We start from the raw sequence: 14,769 nt of genomic DNA, 5'->3' as shown, positions 1-14,769 counted from the left end.
GATAACATTGAATGAATGAAGTTTTTGGTATCTTAAGAACTTGAGATCAGACCGAGAATGTATATTAAACACAGCAAGAATCTCTTTTTATTCTCATAATCAATAATCTTACACATTGCATCATAATACAACGTCTTTGGTATGTCAGTAGGGCATGATAAATCGTGGATGAAGATGTAGGAGGCCATGCAGGGCAATGTCCCCTTCCCAGGGCAATGGGGATCCTGATCCCAACCGATAGGGATTGACTTATCAGATATACGGTAGAACCTATCCGATCTCTGCACTATCTGGCCTGTTAAAAATTAATACATAATTCTTTGCGATTCCAAGCTGCTTACACAAAATTGACTATTAAAACCTCAAAACCGGACCGGTTCGTTGCACAAGTTATAGCGTAAATGAAGGGACACTACTGATTTCTGCGGTAACATCTTAATGGTGATGCAATTTACATACACATGGATTGTATCAGATTGAGTTGAGTTTTGACTTTTCTTTGTAGATTTCACATTTGATTTCATTATTTAAAAGATACCAATATACGAAGAACCCATATGTGGTTCTGAATATGGTGGCACTGAAATGTTTTTAAGATCCCACTTGTCTCTGTAACTAGTGAGTTTCATACACCAATTGTGTCTATGCAAAATTATCAATTTACTTTGCAGTATATTTGTTGTTATTCACACTGAATACCAATGGTGGTAATTATGGTGTCATATACAGTCAGACTCGCTTATAATGAACACGGATATTATAAATTTTCACACATAATGAAGTTTCCAATTTCTTGTGAATCTTGTATTGTTTATCTATGCTTATGAAGCTGGTATGGATAAAACAACGTTGATGAATATTTTCATCACTTTTCAGACTTTATATACAGTAGAACATCGATTATCCAAAACAATATATATTGAGGACTGGATCCACTGGTTTTTTGGATAACCGATCATTCACAGAAAAAAATTGTACTAGTGTTACAGGAGTAATATGTAACAAAGAGACAGTGATATTAAACATAAAACTGTAAATATTTTGCACCACTTTAGGGATTACATCATTTATATTATTTGGGGAAAGCACTAGCGGAACTTGTACATGTCACACAAATTTGAATTTGCTGACTGGAACGCTTTTGGTTAACCAATGTTTCAGTTGATTGGTATTTGGATAATTAATGCTCTACTGTATATGATGGTGAACAAATCAGAGTCTTTGTTAAAATGCATTTAGAAGTTTCAAACAGGAAGTTTAAAATCTCAAACAGGAGAGAACAACTGTTATTTGTTTTAATAAGCTGCTGTGAATCAGTGGTTCTTTACCAGGAGTTCACAGGTCCCTGGGGGGGGGGGGTGTGAAGGCAGTTTTAGTGGTGTGAGACAGAAAAGTTTCTGCAATGGGGGGGGGGGTGTCATTGATTCCATGCATGATTGTTATTCAAGGGGATGCAAGTATGTAATTTGAAACCCACTGAAGATGCAGTGATCCATATGACAAAGTAAAAAGCTTAAGAACCGCTATTCTAAATGCTGGTGGGATCCAAGAACAATTCATGCCACTCTAATTTGCTGAAATTTTTTCAGTGAGATACATCGAAAGTAGGTACACATGCTTTATCTTGCCTTCCATGCATTCAGACACCTCTTAGTCTCAAATCGAAGAAAAGGAACACGTGAGCATAAGTTCGACTCAACAAAATTCTCATACATTTATTCAAAGCCCTTCACAAAATGATCACAGCAAATAAAATAAAGGACAAAAATGAACATATAAAAGTACAAATGTACAAAATCGCAACACAAAACAAAGATAAAAACTTACACATGTGTATAAAAACAAGAAAATAAAAAGTTATTCACAAAGTATACAAAAGTATGAAAAAAAATGTATTTTACAAAGATGACCCTACGCGATTATACGTAAGCATAAATTCCTCCCAAAAAAAATTGCATATACGCTTTTTACGTAAATTTCCTAAGAATGCTAATGAAAATTTCGATCTCAAAAGCACCGAATTTGTTTCGAAGCTCTTCCGGATGAATAAAATTGCTCGATTCCCTTCATTAAAACTTCCAAAGCTGGTCTATTAGGGGAAAGGGGTCCATGTATAGTATTGTAGGTTGCTCTCTAGGCCATAGGTGGGGGAGAAAAAAAAAATCATTGGTTGCAGCAACAGCTGGGCAATGACTTCATTTGTATTTGGTTATATAGCTGAGACTCAACAAAGAAGATATCACATCAATTGTAAAACGGTATTTTCTTCTTCGAAAAGATCTCTCTTAAAACTCACAGGAATGCAGTAATTCTCACAAATCCCCTGACTACCAAACCACATCTTGTAAATATTCCTCGGATCAATGTCTAATAAATAAGCACATGCTGGAATGTGTTGTATATGTATTATTTATGAAAGTCCAAGATGTGCGTATATGTCTAAAGTGGTGCCATCTTTCAAATGTGAAGCGTGACAGACAAATGCATTTTTGTCATCATGTAAAATAAAAATCCCTGACTAGACAACCATGACTAGGTATCAAAGCTGGTCAACGTAACGGCGGCCCATTCCATATTCCAAAGGTATTAATGCTAGAAATCAAAGCCTAGGGAACTAACCACTCTGCTTCAGGGCTGCTGTAAGCAGAGATAGATTTGAACGTGTGGGCAGTTCCATCATTAACTTTGACCCATGACCTCTCCGTACCTTCGTCCACAGGGGGTTGCACAAATTTCGCCGCCCTCCTGTTTTAGACTAAACATCATCTGAACTTACCGCCCTGGGAAATAGCCCTCTCCCTCCCCACTTGAATGAATATGCCTCTGGGGCTGCCCAATATATTTTGGGATTAGCGAGATTTACCGCATTCATTCGGTAATTAAAAAGAAGCCAATTTTTATTCTGTGTATGCATAGTACAACGTCGAGAAGCCAAATCAGACAATTCCACCCAGAGTTAGACTTTCAATTTGTGCTTGGAAACGACCCGGTCTCGGCTCGAGTCCCGAGGGACGCTCTTCCAATTCGGTTGGTCGTCCAGGGAATGGGTTTGCTGGTGGTTCAAGAGCAGCGTCTGGCTATTTCCGCGCCTCCTGTTATTGCGCCGGCCCTTCGTGAATTCTTCTCCGAACACGTCGCCAGTTCGCAAGGCCGAGATCAGATCGTCGAATTCACCTTTCTCTGAACCCGCTTTGATGGCTCTCAGACCGTTGATGCTGCCGTTCTTCAGGTTTAGTGAGGACGAGGAAAGAGAATTTGTTGTCGGCGAACCGGTATCGCGGGACATCGATCTCTCTATGGTGTTAGTCTTTCGCTACAATAAGAAAAAAAAAATTGTCATTAGAATTTTCTGCATTTCAAGACATGATCTATTTTGAAATTATTATTACAGTTGACGTATGATAGTCGTTATATGAAAACGTTTGGGACATATCCTGCCTGTCGTTGTAATGGAATGAGCATCGACTGTATAATAGTTTGGAAAATTAAATGATGAATATTTGAATTCTTTTTTTTCAATTGTTTGTGTGCCAGGTTATGAGGTTATTCGCTTGGTTTTTGCGAGATGTTCTGATGTGTAAGAATGGCACTGAACGATTCCAATGAAATCAAGAAACATACTGAAAAATTCTGTATCGAGTATATCTGAAGAATACTTTGATTGTGTGCAACATTTTTCAGTGTTACTGTTGATTTTGTCGTGAAATTAGTCACGTGAAATATTTCAGTTCCTTTCAGGTTATCACAGAATTAATGGCATCGGATCATCGCGACTCCACCACGTCTTGTTGCCAGTCTGATAAAAGTGTTGTCCTTTTTCTCCACAAAGTTCTATTCCCAGTCCGATAACGTGTCTTCCTTTCTCCACAACGTCCTGTCCCTTCTCCACAACATTCTGTCAAACAGATGTCTTATTTCAACTCCACTGTGTTCGGTCGTTAGACCGACAACTCTCATCTCCACAACGTCCTGTTGCCAGACGACTTCTTCACCAAACACTAACTCCCACCATATCACTGTATTGCAATTTACAGCCATTCATGAGATGGGTTTTAAATGAAGGCGCGATCTATCAGTGGTCGCCTCAAGCTCGTTGGGGAAAATATATCTATATCGTCCCTCGGGTTTCAACCCGGCACCGTGACAGCAACCTTCATGGTGGTAGACCAGCATCTTACCACCATGCCACTCGGGCGTAAAAAAAAATCCCACACTGGGAATCGAACCCGTGTGAGAGCCAGGTATCCTAATTACTAGACCATTAGGGACTGTTGCCAGACTGCTAAAAGTGTCGTCCTTTCTCCACAGCGTCCTGTTGCCTGACTGATCACGTGTCTTATTTTCTCCACAATGGTTTTTCTCGAGACCTATAACGAACATCCTGTCAGATAGATGACGCATCTTATTTCAACTCCACTATGTTCGTTCTGTCGCCAGACTGATAACGTGTCATCCTTTCTCCACAATGTCCTGTTGCCAGACCAATAACGTCTTGTTTCTTCTCGACAACATCCTATCGCCAGACTGATAATGTGTCCAATTAAACTCGACAACGCCCTGTCATCAGACCGATGACATTTCGCCCCACTTTCGCAACGTCCTATTATCAGACTAGCAATGCCCTATCACCAGACCACTAATATCTTATCCCATCTCCACAATCATGCTGTCGCAAAAGACTGATAATGTTTCACACCAACTCCACAATGTTTTGTGGTCTGATCAATGACTTCTCATTCTAATTCCAGAACGTCCTGTCTCTAGACCATGTCTTATCCGAGCCCAACAACGCCCCGTTGGCAGATCTCAGTCGCATCTTAATTCCACAACGCCCTATCACCAGACCGATGGAGTCTCCAAAACGTCACTAGGGTGACCATATGACTCGTATTACTTTGAAGGAACTATGGTCGGCCTACTTATCACAGAAATAGTGATGATAAATCGGTATCCCTCCGAGGAATTTGGTGGGAGTTTGAAACATCCTACTACGGAAATGATGCCGAATTATCTCAGTTATGCAACTGTTATTCAATCTTGGGACTGATCAGATTTAGAAACACCCTGTATACAAACCAGTTTACTAAAAGCATCGAACGGAAAATTGGATACTGTACAAACCTCAGCTCGGCGCTCGTCGTCTTCACGCTTGCGACGGAAAGCCTCGTTGTCCTGCCTCGCCTCGTTGAACGATGTCAGGAAAGTGTCGAAAATCGCAAAAAACTCGTCCGGTTGAAGGTGGGAAGGGTCTTCTCCAAAATGCTTGACAACCTGTTCATACTAAATAATAAAATAATTTTAAGTAAGATTGATTTATACGGAGAAATATTGATTTCTAATCAAAGACCGAGGGTCATATGCTAACTAGTACCTTCTGTTTCATCTCCTGATATGCATCCTCTAGTTCAGAGTACCGGTAAGTCGCCGTGGTGATGAACTCCTTCATGACCGTCACGAACTTGTCACCGGAGTGCGAACTCTGGCTTCGGTGAAATTCCAGTTCCTGAAGAAAATTGGAATTCAAGACTTTATTCTGAAGAGAAATGGTTGAAATACTTTTGTGATTTTTGGGGGCTTATGCTGGCCACACTACTCGTGCTAGCGGCTAAAACTGGAATGTAATGAAAGAAAGGTTTTCATAATGAAAGAACATCAAAAATTAAAATGACCCCTCTGTTTGAGACCTTGTGGGTGGGGGGGGGGGAAGTCAGGAACCCGTAGGCTAACCATCAAGATGTCACTGTTCGCCTATCAGACTTTGGCTTCGAAAGTGATTTTCACGTGAACCTCTCTCGGATTCAAGGACAGACAGGTGAATCCTCAAAAAAGCCACACCGACTGATACAGCGGTCATTGCGTGTTTCTCGACTCGCCATTCTGTCAAAAATTACTCTCGAGAACAATAAATCATCAGAATACAAGCACGAGTAGTGTAGATCCACTTTGAGTGCACTGGCTTCTTACCTTCTGAACTTCTTGAAGTCCCGCCTTCAGACTTTGCATCTCCTTCGTGAGCTCTGTCAGACTGGAAGGGAATGGAAAACAAAAATATTCAGGCATAGCATCAAAATTACTAGAAGGAACTCATTATTTTTCACATTCAGACTCATTACTTTCACATTCGGATTCGTTATTTTCCGAATTATTTTCGCATTCAGACTCATCATTTCATGAAAACCGACTCACTTCACTTTGGCTGCTTGGCGAACATGATAAATGTCCTCTTCGATCTTGAGAATGTCTTTGAACTGAAGAAATAATAAGAAAAAGAGCTAATTATGATTTCTAAGTACACCCTCATCTACATTCTAGTGTTCTCAGCAAACTTATAGTCCTTAAAGCAGGGAAATAAAAAATGGCACCAGAAACTCAAGAGAGGAAAAAAATGGTAAGTGAAAGGAAAATATTTGGCCGGGGTTAATATATAAAATACAGTCGACGCTCGTTATAAAGACCCCCACGTTGTAGCGACCATTCCATTATACGGACCGATAGGATAAGTCCCAAATGTTTTCATACAACGGCTATCTGATACAACGTTGGTTTTCAACGGAACGGTCGTTATAACGAGCGGCGACTGTATCTGGCAGTAGTCAGTGGAATATGAAACTATCGAAAGTCAGGGAAACATAAAAATATTTGATAAAAGGTCTAGGAAAAATTCTGTGAGGGGGATAAAAGAAGGAACTCTTTGGCATCTGGAAGGCTAAGATTTTGAATTATGTTTCTTTCTTCAGGTGTTTTGATCAGGGACAGTCTTAAGAAATTTTTGAGTTGTGATTGGGGAAGGTCAGGAAAATTTTTTAGTTTTGGTCACATGGAAAGTCAGAGAATAATTTGTCAGGGAAAATTTTGAGTTTTAGTCAGAAAGATGATCAAGCAGATTTTACTGGGAACCCTGCATGCAGCAAAATTCACAAGCGGCTTACACCGAGGCTTACTTTTTTCTCGGACGTGTCTATGATGTAATGCAGCAAGGTCATGTTCCTGTTGATGCTAGATTTGGTGTCTGCGATTCTGTTCAGGCTCGAAAGGTGGAACCCGGACGCGTTACCTCTGGCTCCCCTGTTCATGTAGTTCCCGAAAGCCAGGACCAGTTCCAGGAGCCTTTTGAGACGTTTGCTTCGGAGAAGCTCTTTGGATGCCTCCGTTACAGCTGGAATAGAAAGGACTCCATCGTGATATTACGGACATTGGATGGTTACTACAGAGAGAGGAAACCACATCCTCAAAGAGCTATCAAAAACTATCCTCAAAAGAGCTTTACTGACCTTCGATTTTAGGTTTGCAGTCGCTGACCCTCTCCTGGAATTTCTTTTTGTAGAAAAGCGTCCTGATTCTCTGCTCGTAGTGAACTATCCTGGAAGAAACAAAAAATAACGACAGTCGTGAGTATGGCCTATATAATAGCCCGTATCTTTGTGTGTGGTCAAACTCAGTGTTCGTATTTCGCTATCACGGCTTCTAATAGAGTTCACAAACTTCTTTGTGTTTGTTGAAAAAATTGACCTCGTTGGTCCGGTTCGAACGGCTCCAAAGGGATTAGTTCATCCTTCACAACACCGTGCAAATTACTGAACAACCGATTGCGAATGCTTGCATTACATGATCCGCTCGACGTGCCTTTATACGGATAAGACGGCACCAGTCCTAAGTCCATTAGGTGAGCAGACTCAGATGGCCGCATATTGCATATTTTTGGCTCTACCACTCCAGCAGGTTATCAAGACCAGGACTTATCTTAGAGATTCTGCCAACCACAGGGCTGTATGATACCAATCATTGTTCATTTCTAATGGCGTCATAGCAACGAGCTGGGCGATAAAATTAAACGGCAGTAAAGAGCGCTTGCATTTCGCATTTTGACCTATAGATTTTGATTCTACCGGGCCAATACCACAGTCGATAGCGTAATGGTCTATTACGTTTGGGTCTCGGGTTCGAATCTACCCTTCGTTATATGCGAGTTTTTGTAAGCGCCCGAGTGATGCAGTGGTAAGATGCTCTCGTTTTCCACCATGAACAGTACCGTTGGCGGGGAGGTTCCATGGGTTCGAATCCGGAGGAAGAACATCGTAAACGAGTTCTTTATCTACCGAGCCTGGGCCACCGTCGATAGATGGCGCCTTCATTTCCCACTCAACTCCACTGGTTGGAAATTATCGTAAGATGCTATATGACCAAAGTTCGTGTGCGATAATGTGATATCATCTGAATGGATGTGAAGACGTAAATTTACATAGAAGCTCCTTAAAGAGGTCAAATAGATGCGTAGGAGAAACACAAGGCGCCAAAAGGTAAGAGTATCAATCGACAATAGCACGATACAGAGCACAATTAGCGACTGATGTATCGCAGGGATGTTCCCGAACTTGCCATTTGAAACGTTCTGCAATAGGTTAGGGGTCATTCAAGTATTACGTAAGCAGATTTTCAGCCATTTTTGACCCACCCCCTTTTCAGCAAAAGTCAGCAAAACACTGACCCCCCCCCCTTGTCAGCAAAATTTCGTCAGCAGCTTAGAATATTTCATATCTACATAAAGGTGTGGTTGATGAGGTAAGCAACCTTCAAACCCCCCTCCCCACCTCGATGCTGACGTAATACTTGAATGACCCCTTAGACATTGCTTCAAATGGACACTTCGGAAATCATTGGTCAAAACTCATATTCTCTGGTTTAACACTGACGTCATAGCGAGGACCACTTGATTGCATAGATTTTTATACTTGGGGGCCGTTCAAGTATTACGTCAGCAAATTTTTAGCCATTTTCGAGCCCCCGTCAGCAAAAGTAAGCAAAACTCTGACCCCCCCCTGTCAGGAAAAATTTTGTCAGCACTACCCCCTACCTCCTAAGACATATTGGTGGGATCAGAAACGTAAGCGATCAGACGAAATTCTTTTATATATGTTATTATAATCGGTTTCTGTTAATTTCAATGCTATTTAAAGGGTAAGAACTAAAAATTTCTCTAAGAAATTGATTGCGATTCAAGCCATATATGGTGAATCCTTGACCCGCGGACCAAATGTGGTCCTGAAGGTTATCTGATGTGACTTGCCCCCCCCCCCCCCAAACCCAATTTCGTAAAAATGAACTAAGCGGCACATTTACAGATCGCTTAAATGACCCGTGGCACATTTTCAGATCACTGCAGTAGGCCCGTGGCACATTCAAAGATCACTTAAGTAACCCGCAACACAGTTCCAGAACACTTAAATGATCCGTGGCACATTTAGAGATCCCTTGAGTGACATGTGGCACAATTGTAGAGCACTTCAGCGGCTCCCCACAGTGCGGTTCTACATCACTCAAGTTACCCGCGGAACATTCCCAGATTACTTAAGTGATTCGCGGCATAATTACGGATTACTTGAGTGATGCGTAGCGCAGTTCCACAACACTTAAGCGGCCCGGACTCATTTCCTGAGCACTTGAAGGATCTGTGAAACATTTAGAGACCGCTGAAGTGGCTCTGTAAGGGATTTATCATTAGGGAAAATGTTAGTTCAGGTCCCCACAAACTAGCTAAAGATTTTTTGCACTTTTGACGCACTGAGTAAAATGCCATCAAGAATATTTCATATTTTCATAAAGGGTGGTCGATGACGTAAGCATCATCCAACCCCCCCCCCTGTCATCAAAAGTCAGCAAATCGGAACCCCCCCCCCCCCCCCCCCATCGATGATGACTAATGTCAATAAGTGTCATGAATGTAAAGCAAGGAATTAAATGGGTACTAAGAGATCCACGGGATCGTACATACTTGCTGATTTCGTATAGGAACCTGTCCGCTCTGGCCATGCTGTCGATTTCCATGCTGTGCTCTTCCAGAAGGGCTTTCTCCTCGTGACTTGGCATGAACTTCAAGAGCTGCCGTAACGGTAAAAGTCAAATTAGGAAATTCCGAAATATTTATAGATACATCAATTCTGAAAGAAATATTCAGTGGTCATATTTGTTCATATAGATGAATCTGCCATGGTTCAAGCGATTACATGGCTGGAACGATTAATAAGCTTATAAGGCGCCCCCCCCCCCCCCCAATAAGCTACGTGCAGTTGTCTGTATTCGCAAAATTGGAGGTAAAAATTGCTTAAGCCCTGGTTTTTCCAGGAGCTGGTTTTTTGTGCCGCGTATAACGTGAATCGCCCATCACGACACGAACACTCACTCACTAATGGTTAAAGCAATATGACTGTTTTCTCACAGAGAGCAAGATGCCTCACGTCAGCGCTTTACGTCGAGCGTGATTGGCCGACTGGTTCTGGAGCAGTCGAAGCAACACCACTTATAAAAAGAGCCCTCTGCACTAAGCTCGTGATGTCACTGAAGGCCATTTCACCTATAACCATTGGATATAATACAAAAAAAAAAAAGATAAAGATGCATCGGCTTGATATATTCAATGGCTATAGGTGAGACGGCCTTCTTCAGTGACGTCACGAGTTTCTTGTGGACGCCTCCTTATGTAGGTGGCGTTGGTCGAACGCCACGCGTTTCGCCGATCTTCTTTGCGTTTTTGTTGTGTTCTCACAGAAATCAAAAGATTGAATGTAGATATACAGACGACGGACCAGCTGATGAGCCACGCTAGGGAAGAAACACAAACGCTAGCGTGATTAATTACACGTTTATGTCGACGCGAAATTATCCTATTCGGGGGGGGGGGGGTACACCCCCCTCCAATATTGTGTTGGATGCTTGCGCCAGACATGACATATGATTATCTCCCCAAACATAAATGTGTTGGACGCATCAACAACATCCCAAACATTTTTGAAAGTTCTCTCTGAGTCCGATTTATCCCAGCTTATTTTTCCTACTAACCCAGGGGTTCTCAAACGTTTTCCACCCGCGGCACCCCCTTTCCCTATTCAACTCTTATTCGCGGCTCCCAGAGTCTCTTCGGAAAATCTTTGTGAGGGGCACCGCCCTAACAAAGTTTGGCGGTGCACAGTTTGAGCACCCTTACACCAACCCTTAATTTTTCATCACATATTCTCAGGGCTGCACGTACTTTAAGCTGGGAACCACTGATCTAGATGGATAACAAAGAAAATATATAGAAGTAATAAGAGAGAGAGAGTGTATACCTGTTCGACCATGTCCTTGGGGAGCTGTTCCTTGTTGTCCATGCTGAGTATGGCTTTGCAGATCTCCTCGTTCGAGAGCCTCAGCTTCGACAGGAGGATCGTGCAGTTCTGCGCCCTGCGCCCGTCGATCACGCTGAGTTCACGCGACTTGAGAGCCGTCGTCCTAGTCACGGTCGTCGGGATGTCCTCCTCAAGAGATCCGGTGCACTGTGTAGGAAACGATGACGACAATGATTTAATAATAAAACCCATGTATGAAAGTATCCATCGAACGCATGTCTATGATTAGAGTTGGGGTGGGGTGGGGGGAGAACAGGGTTTCCTCACCTGCTGCTTCTGATACGCCGAGAAGGTCTTGTCGAAATCCAGGAGGTCTATCTCCTTGTAGATTTTCGTGTCGTCCAGTTCCTCCCAAACGGTTCCTTCGAGTTTGCTCTGAAAGACGCAACGATCTTCATGTCATCCAGCAGTCAGTGAAGACCATAAAACAACATTCACACACATTTCGTAAAACTCAATTTCTCGCTATACCCCCTATTTTTCTGGATATTCTTGTATTTTTGGCTGTTCCGACTATTTTATATAATTAACAATTTCGGTTACCCTGGGGCCCAGGGCACTACAGATCTACTTCACCAAGCACCGACTCTGGAAATATCGCTATATTGCAATTTGCTATCAGTAGCGAGTTGGATTGGAAATGAAGACGCCATCTATCGGTGGTCGCTAGAAAAAATATCTTTTCTATATTCTCCTCCGGGTTTGAACCTGCGACGGCAACCTTTACGGTGGTAGATGAGTGTCTTACCACCACACCACTCGGGTGATATAGATCACCACAGATTTCAATGTTGGGAGATCAACAATGTGTCAGCATGCGAACTATACAACGGTCCCTCCTTGACATGGGCTTTCGGAGCCAAAGGCCTACTCGAGTACCTTCGATAACACATTGCCTGGTCTGACGAGTCGCGTTTTCAGTTCTTTCGGGCTGATGGACGTATATTAGTATAGAAGAAAACCCCCATAAAACCATGTACCCCGCGTCTCAATAGGAGACTGATCAAGCTGGTAGAGGTGGCTTTATCATGGTGTGTAGTTTGCATGATATGGGACCTGTAAAAAAAAGGTAAAAAAACTGCTACCGTATACATCCAACATATCGGAATATACCTCTGGTAGCTTGCACCAGTTGAAAGACTTGAGAGGATTAGATGGCTGTGGTATCTTCTTCTGGACCGTCTTCATGAAATTAGCCGGCTTATCATTCAGCGAACCTTTGACCAAAATAAACCAACATGAATTACGTTTTAGAAGCAAAAAACCGGGTAGAACGTCTTCTAGATCGAGTTGGATCCTTTCAGGATAACTTACCGATCCTTAGAGGAGGAGGTGGTGGCGGTCCCGGTGGCGGCGGTGCCGGTGGATTCGCATGAGGCGGCGGTGGAGGTGGGGGCGGGCACACCGCGATCGTCGCCGCCGGTTGGTTGATGCTGGCCTTGGCGTCGTCCGACAGGGATCCAACTTTCGCCAAATTCTCGACTTGGGACCGTAACTGCCTCTCGTTTTCCAGCTAGAAGAATGAACAAAACTCCCTCAGTATGTAAATTCGTAATAGTGATTGGGGTGTGGGGTGGTGCCAAAGGCGAAACATAACCTACCATGACCGACAGCTCGTTGATCCTATACTCTAACTCGGCTATCTTCTGGTTGGCTTCCAAGTGTCCGACAGTTTCCTTCTCCAGCTTCGCCTTGGTTTTCTTCAACGTCGACTGGAGGTCTTCCTGCAGGAGATTAACATCGACAATCACCATAACAAATAATAGGGAGGAAAAAAGGAATTTTTTTTGGAAGCAAATTGACATTTCTTTTCATTTTTTTTGACAATATCAAAATGAATCCACCCGTGACCTTTTCTTGTATCTGTTGTTCGAGTTCTTGCTCCTTCTTCGCCAACTGGACCGAGAGCTCGCTGTTTTCGGCTTCCAGTGTTTTGGCTTTTTCTTGGGCCTGACGCAGTTCATCTTCTCTCGCCAATCTGTAAATATGGAGCCAAATAAATTCCTTTACAAAAACAAAGAACCATCATGAAGAAAGTGACCTACTTTTATTGTACGCAAAGTATTGTACTAATGTACGCAAAGCCCATACCTGGTGGCGATGCAGAGGTGTTTTACGCGGGGGGGGGGGAAAGCTCGGTGGCAAGTTCAGGGGGGGGGGAATGTGAGGAATGAGTGGTCCAGAAAATTAGTAAAATGAGACATGGGTGGCAAAAAATCTGTATAGCCCACATGCAGTAAAAGCCACAAGTCCGCCTCTGCCAAACGAGTGACCAAACGGGTGATCTAAAAAGTTTGCAAGCATGAAAATGTCCAAAACAGTGGCATAGAAAGCAAGGGGGCCAATTAAGTGACCTAAAACTTTTGCAAGCATGTGAGTGACCAGAAGAGTGACCTAGAGGGCGAGATACCGGATCGGTGAGGGACCAAAAGAGTAACCAAGGGTGTGTCCAAGAAAGCGAATGATGAAAAGAGTGGTCTACAAAAGTGACGGATCAGATCAATGAGTCACCAAAGGAGTGACCCAGACAGCAAAGGAGAAAGTCGGTGAGCAATCAAATGAGTGGCCTATAGTGACACTCAATTGCCTGGTCGCTCACTCGCTCCGTCAGTCTTTCAGTGGTCCGTTCCATTCTTTGCAAAATTACTAACGATATCTGAATGATGACATTATCCATTATTATAATAAGTTGTGTGTCGGCTGTGTGTGTGTATTGTGCGTACGAATTTCGTATTTCGACAACAATTGAACATGTTCATACAAAAGAAATTGTTTCCCTCGCATGCAATAATCCCATATACAGCGTTGTTGCATCGCAAAATTTTTCATTGTTGAACGCAAACAATCAGTCGAGCAGCCTATAAAAAGAACCTCGAATTCGATGTCAATTCAGACATGTTTCTCAACGTCGACAGTCCATCACTACCTTAGGAATGGTAAACGGGAGGAGGGCGGACCAAGCTAACCAGCTTGATCCGGTCAGATTCCGAGCTACAAGTTCTTCTGGGATCAGTGTGTGATTAATACATACGTATAATCCCTGGCTACTTCTGATCTGAAGGACATGAAACTCGGCAATTGCTGGATTCAGTTGCTCTTTTAGTGGGAATCGCTTTTTTCTAGAATCCCCACGCAGTTTGGCGATTCCTGCAGTGTAGGCTTACCGATGAGGCAATGATCTTTGTTGTAAAACGAGACCCGATAGACCGCATGCCAGCTTCTCATGATCTGTTTAGCCGAGATGAGATGTGGTCCAAGTCAGTTTCGTGGGACGAAGGTGGGATCGCATTGGGACGCGACTCAATATTGCGTCGCTGCATAACAAAAGGGGAAGAAGAATCGAATCGGTTCTTGATTACTCTCTATTCAGGATGAACCGTCAGCCCAGCAGGAGGAGCCGGACACTCTTCCTGGTGAAACAATAGCTCGGATGAGGGGCATGTGCATATAATTTGTATGCTTGTTTATCAGACTGGGTTGAACGTACGCTTGAGCGTACTTCGGGATTAGAGGGGGCGATGCAAGAGCAGTCGTGAAAAAAAAACTTGTCTACTTTTATTATTATTTACATTTGAGGTAGTAGAAAACTGACCTCTACCAGCAATTCAAG

General features: G+C 42.9%; 1 protein-coding gene across 1 annotated transcript in view; it reads right to left on the bottom strand.

Annotated features, from left to right (window-relative positions):
* Positions 1–1,700: 1,700 nt before the first annotated feature.
* DAAM (disheveled-associated activator of morphogenesis-like protein) overlaps positions 1,701–14,769 on the bottom strand; it is a 39,117-nt gene continuing 26,048 nt past the window's right edge. Inside the window, exons 12-25 of the mRNA XM_089248513.1 lie at positions 13,011–13,137; positions 12,761–12,883; positions 12,474–12,672; positions 12,273–12,376; positions 11,427–11,534; positions 11,100–11,306; positions 9,770–9,876; positions 7,272–7,360; positions 6,942–7,156; positions 6,187–6,248; positions 5,965–6,025; positions 5,372–5,503; positions 5,122–5,280; positions 1,701–3,313 (exon numbers count right to left, since the gene is read on the bottom strand). Coding sequence (XP_089104639.1) covers positions 2,957–3,313; positions 5,122–5,280; positions 5,372–5,503; positions 5,965–6,025; positions 6,187–6,248; positions 6,942–7,156; positions 7,272–7,360; positions 9,770–9,876; positions 11,100–11,306; positions 11,427–11,534; positions 12,273–12,376; positions 12,474–12,672; positions 12,761–12,883; positions 13,011–13,137 — 2,050 coding nt within the window. The 3' untranslated portion in view covers positions 1,701–2,956. The remainder of the gene's footprint in view (positions 3,314–5,121; positions 5,281–5,371; positions 5,504–5,964; positions 6,026–6,186; positions 6,249–6,941; positions 7,157–7,271; positions 7,361–9,769; positions 9,877–11,099; positions 11,307–11,426; positions 11,535–12,272; positions 12,377–12,473; positions 12,673–12,760; positions 12,884–13,010; positions 13,138–14,769) is intronic.

This window comes from Pholcus phalangioides, unplaced genomic scaffold (assembly GCF_987345545.1).
Source record: "Pholcus phalangioides strain wild (caught in Gottingen) unplaced genomic scaffold, Ppha-v1.0 ptg000020l_1, whole genome shotgun sequence".
NCBI classification, from domain to species: domain Eukaryota; kingdom Metazoa; phylum Arthropoda; class Arachnida; order Araneae; family Pholcidae; genus Pholcus; species Pholcus phalangioides.
This window is presented reverse-complemented; position numbering and strand designations above follow the sequence as displayed.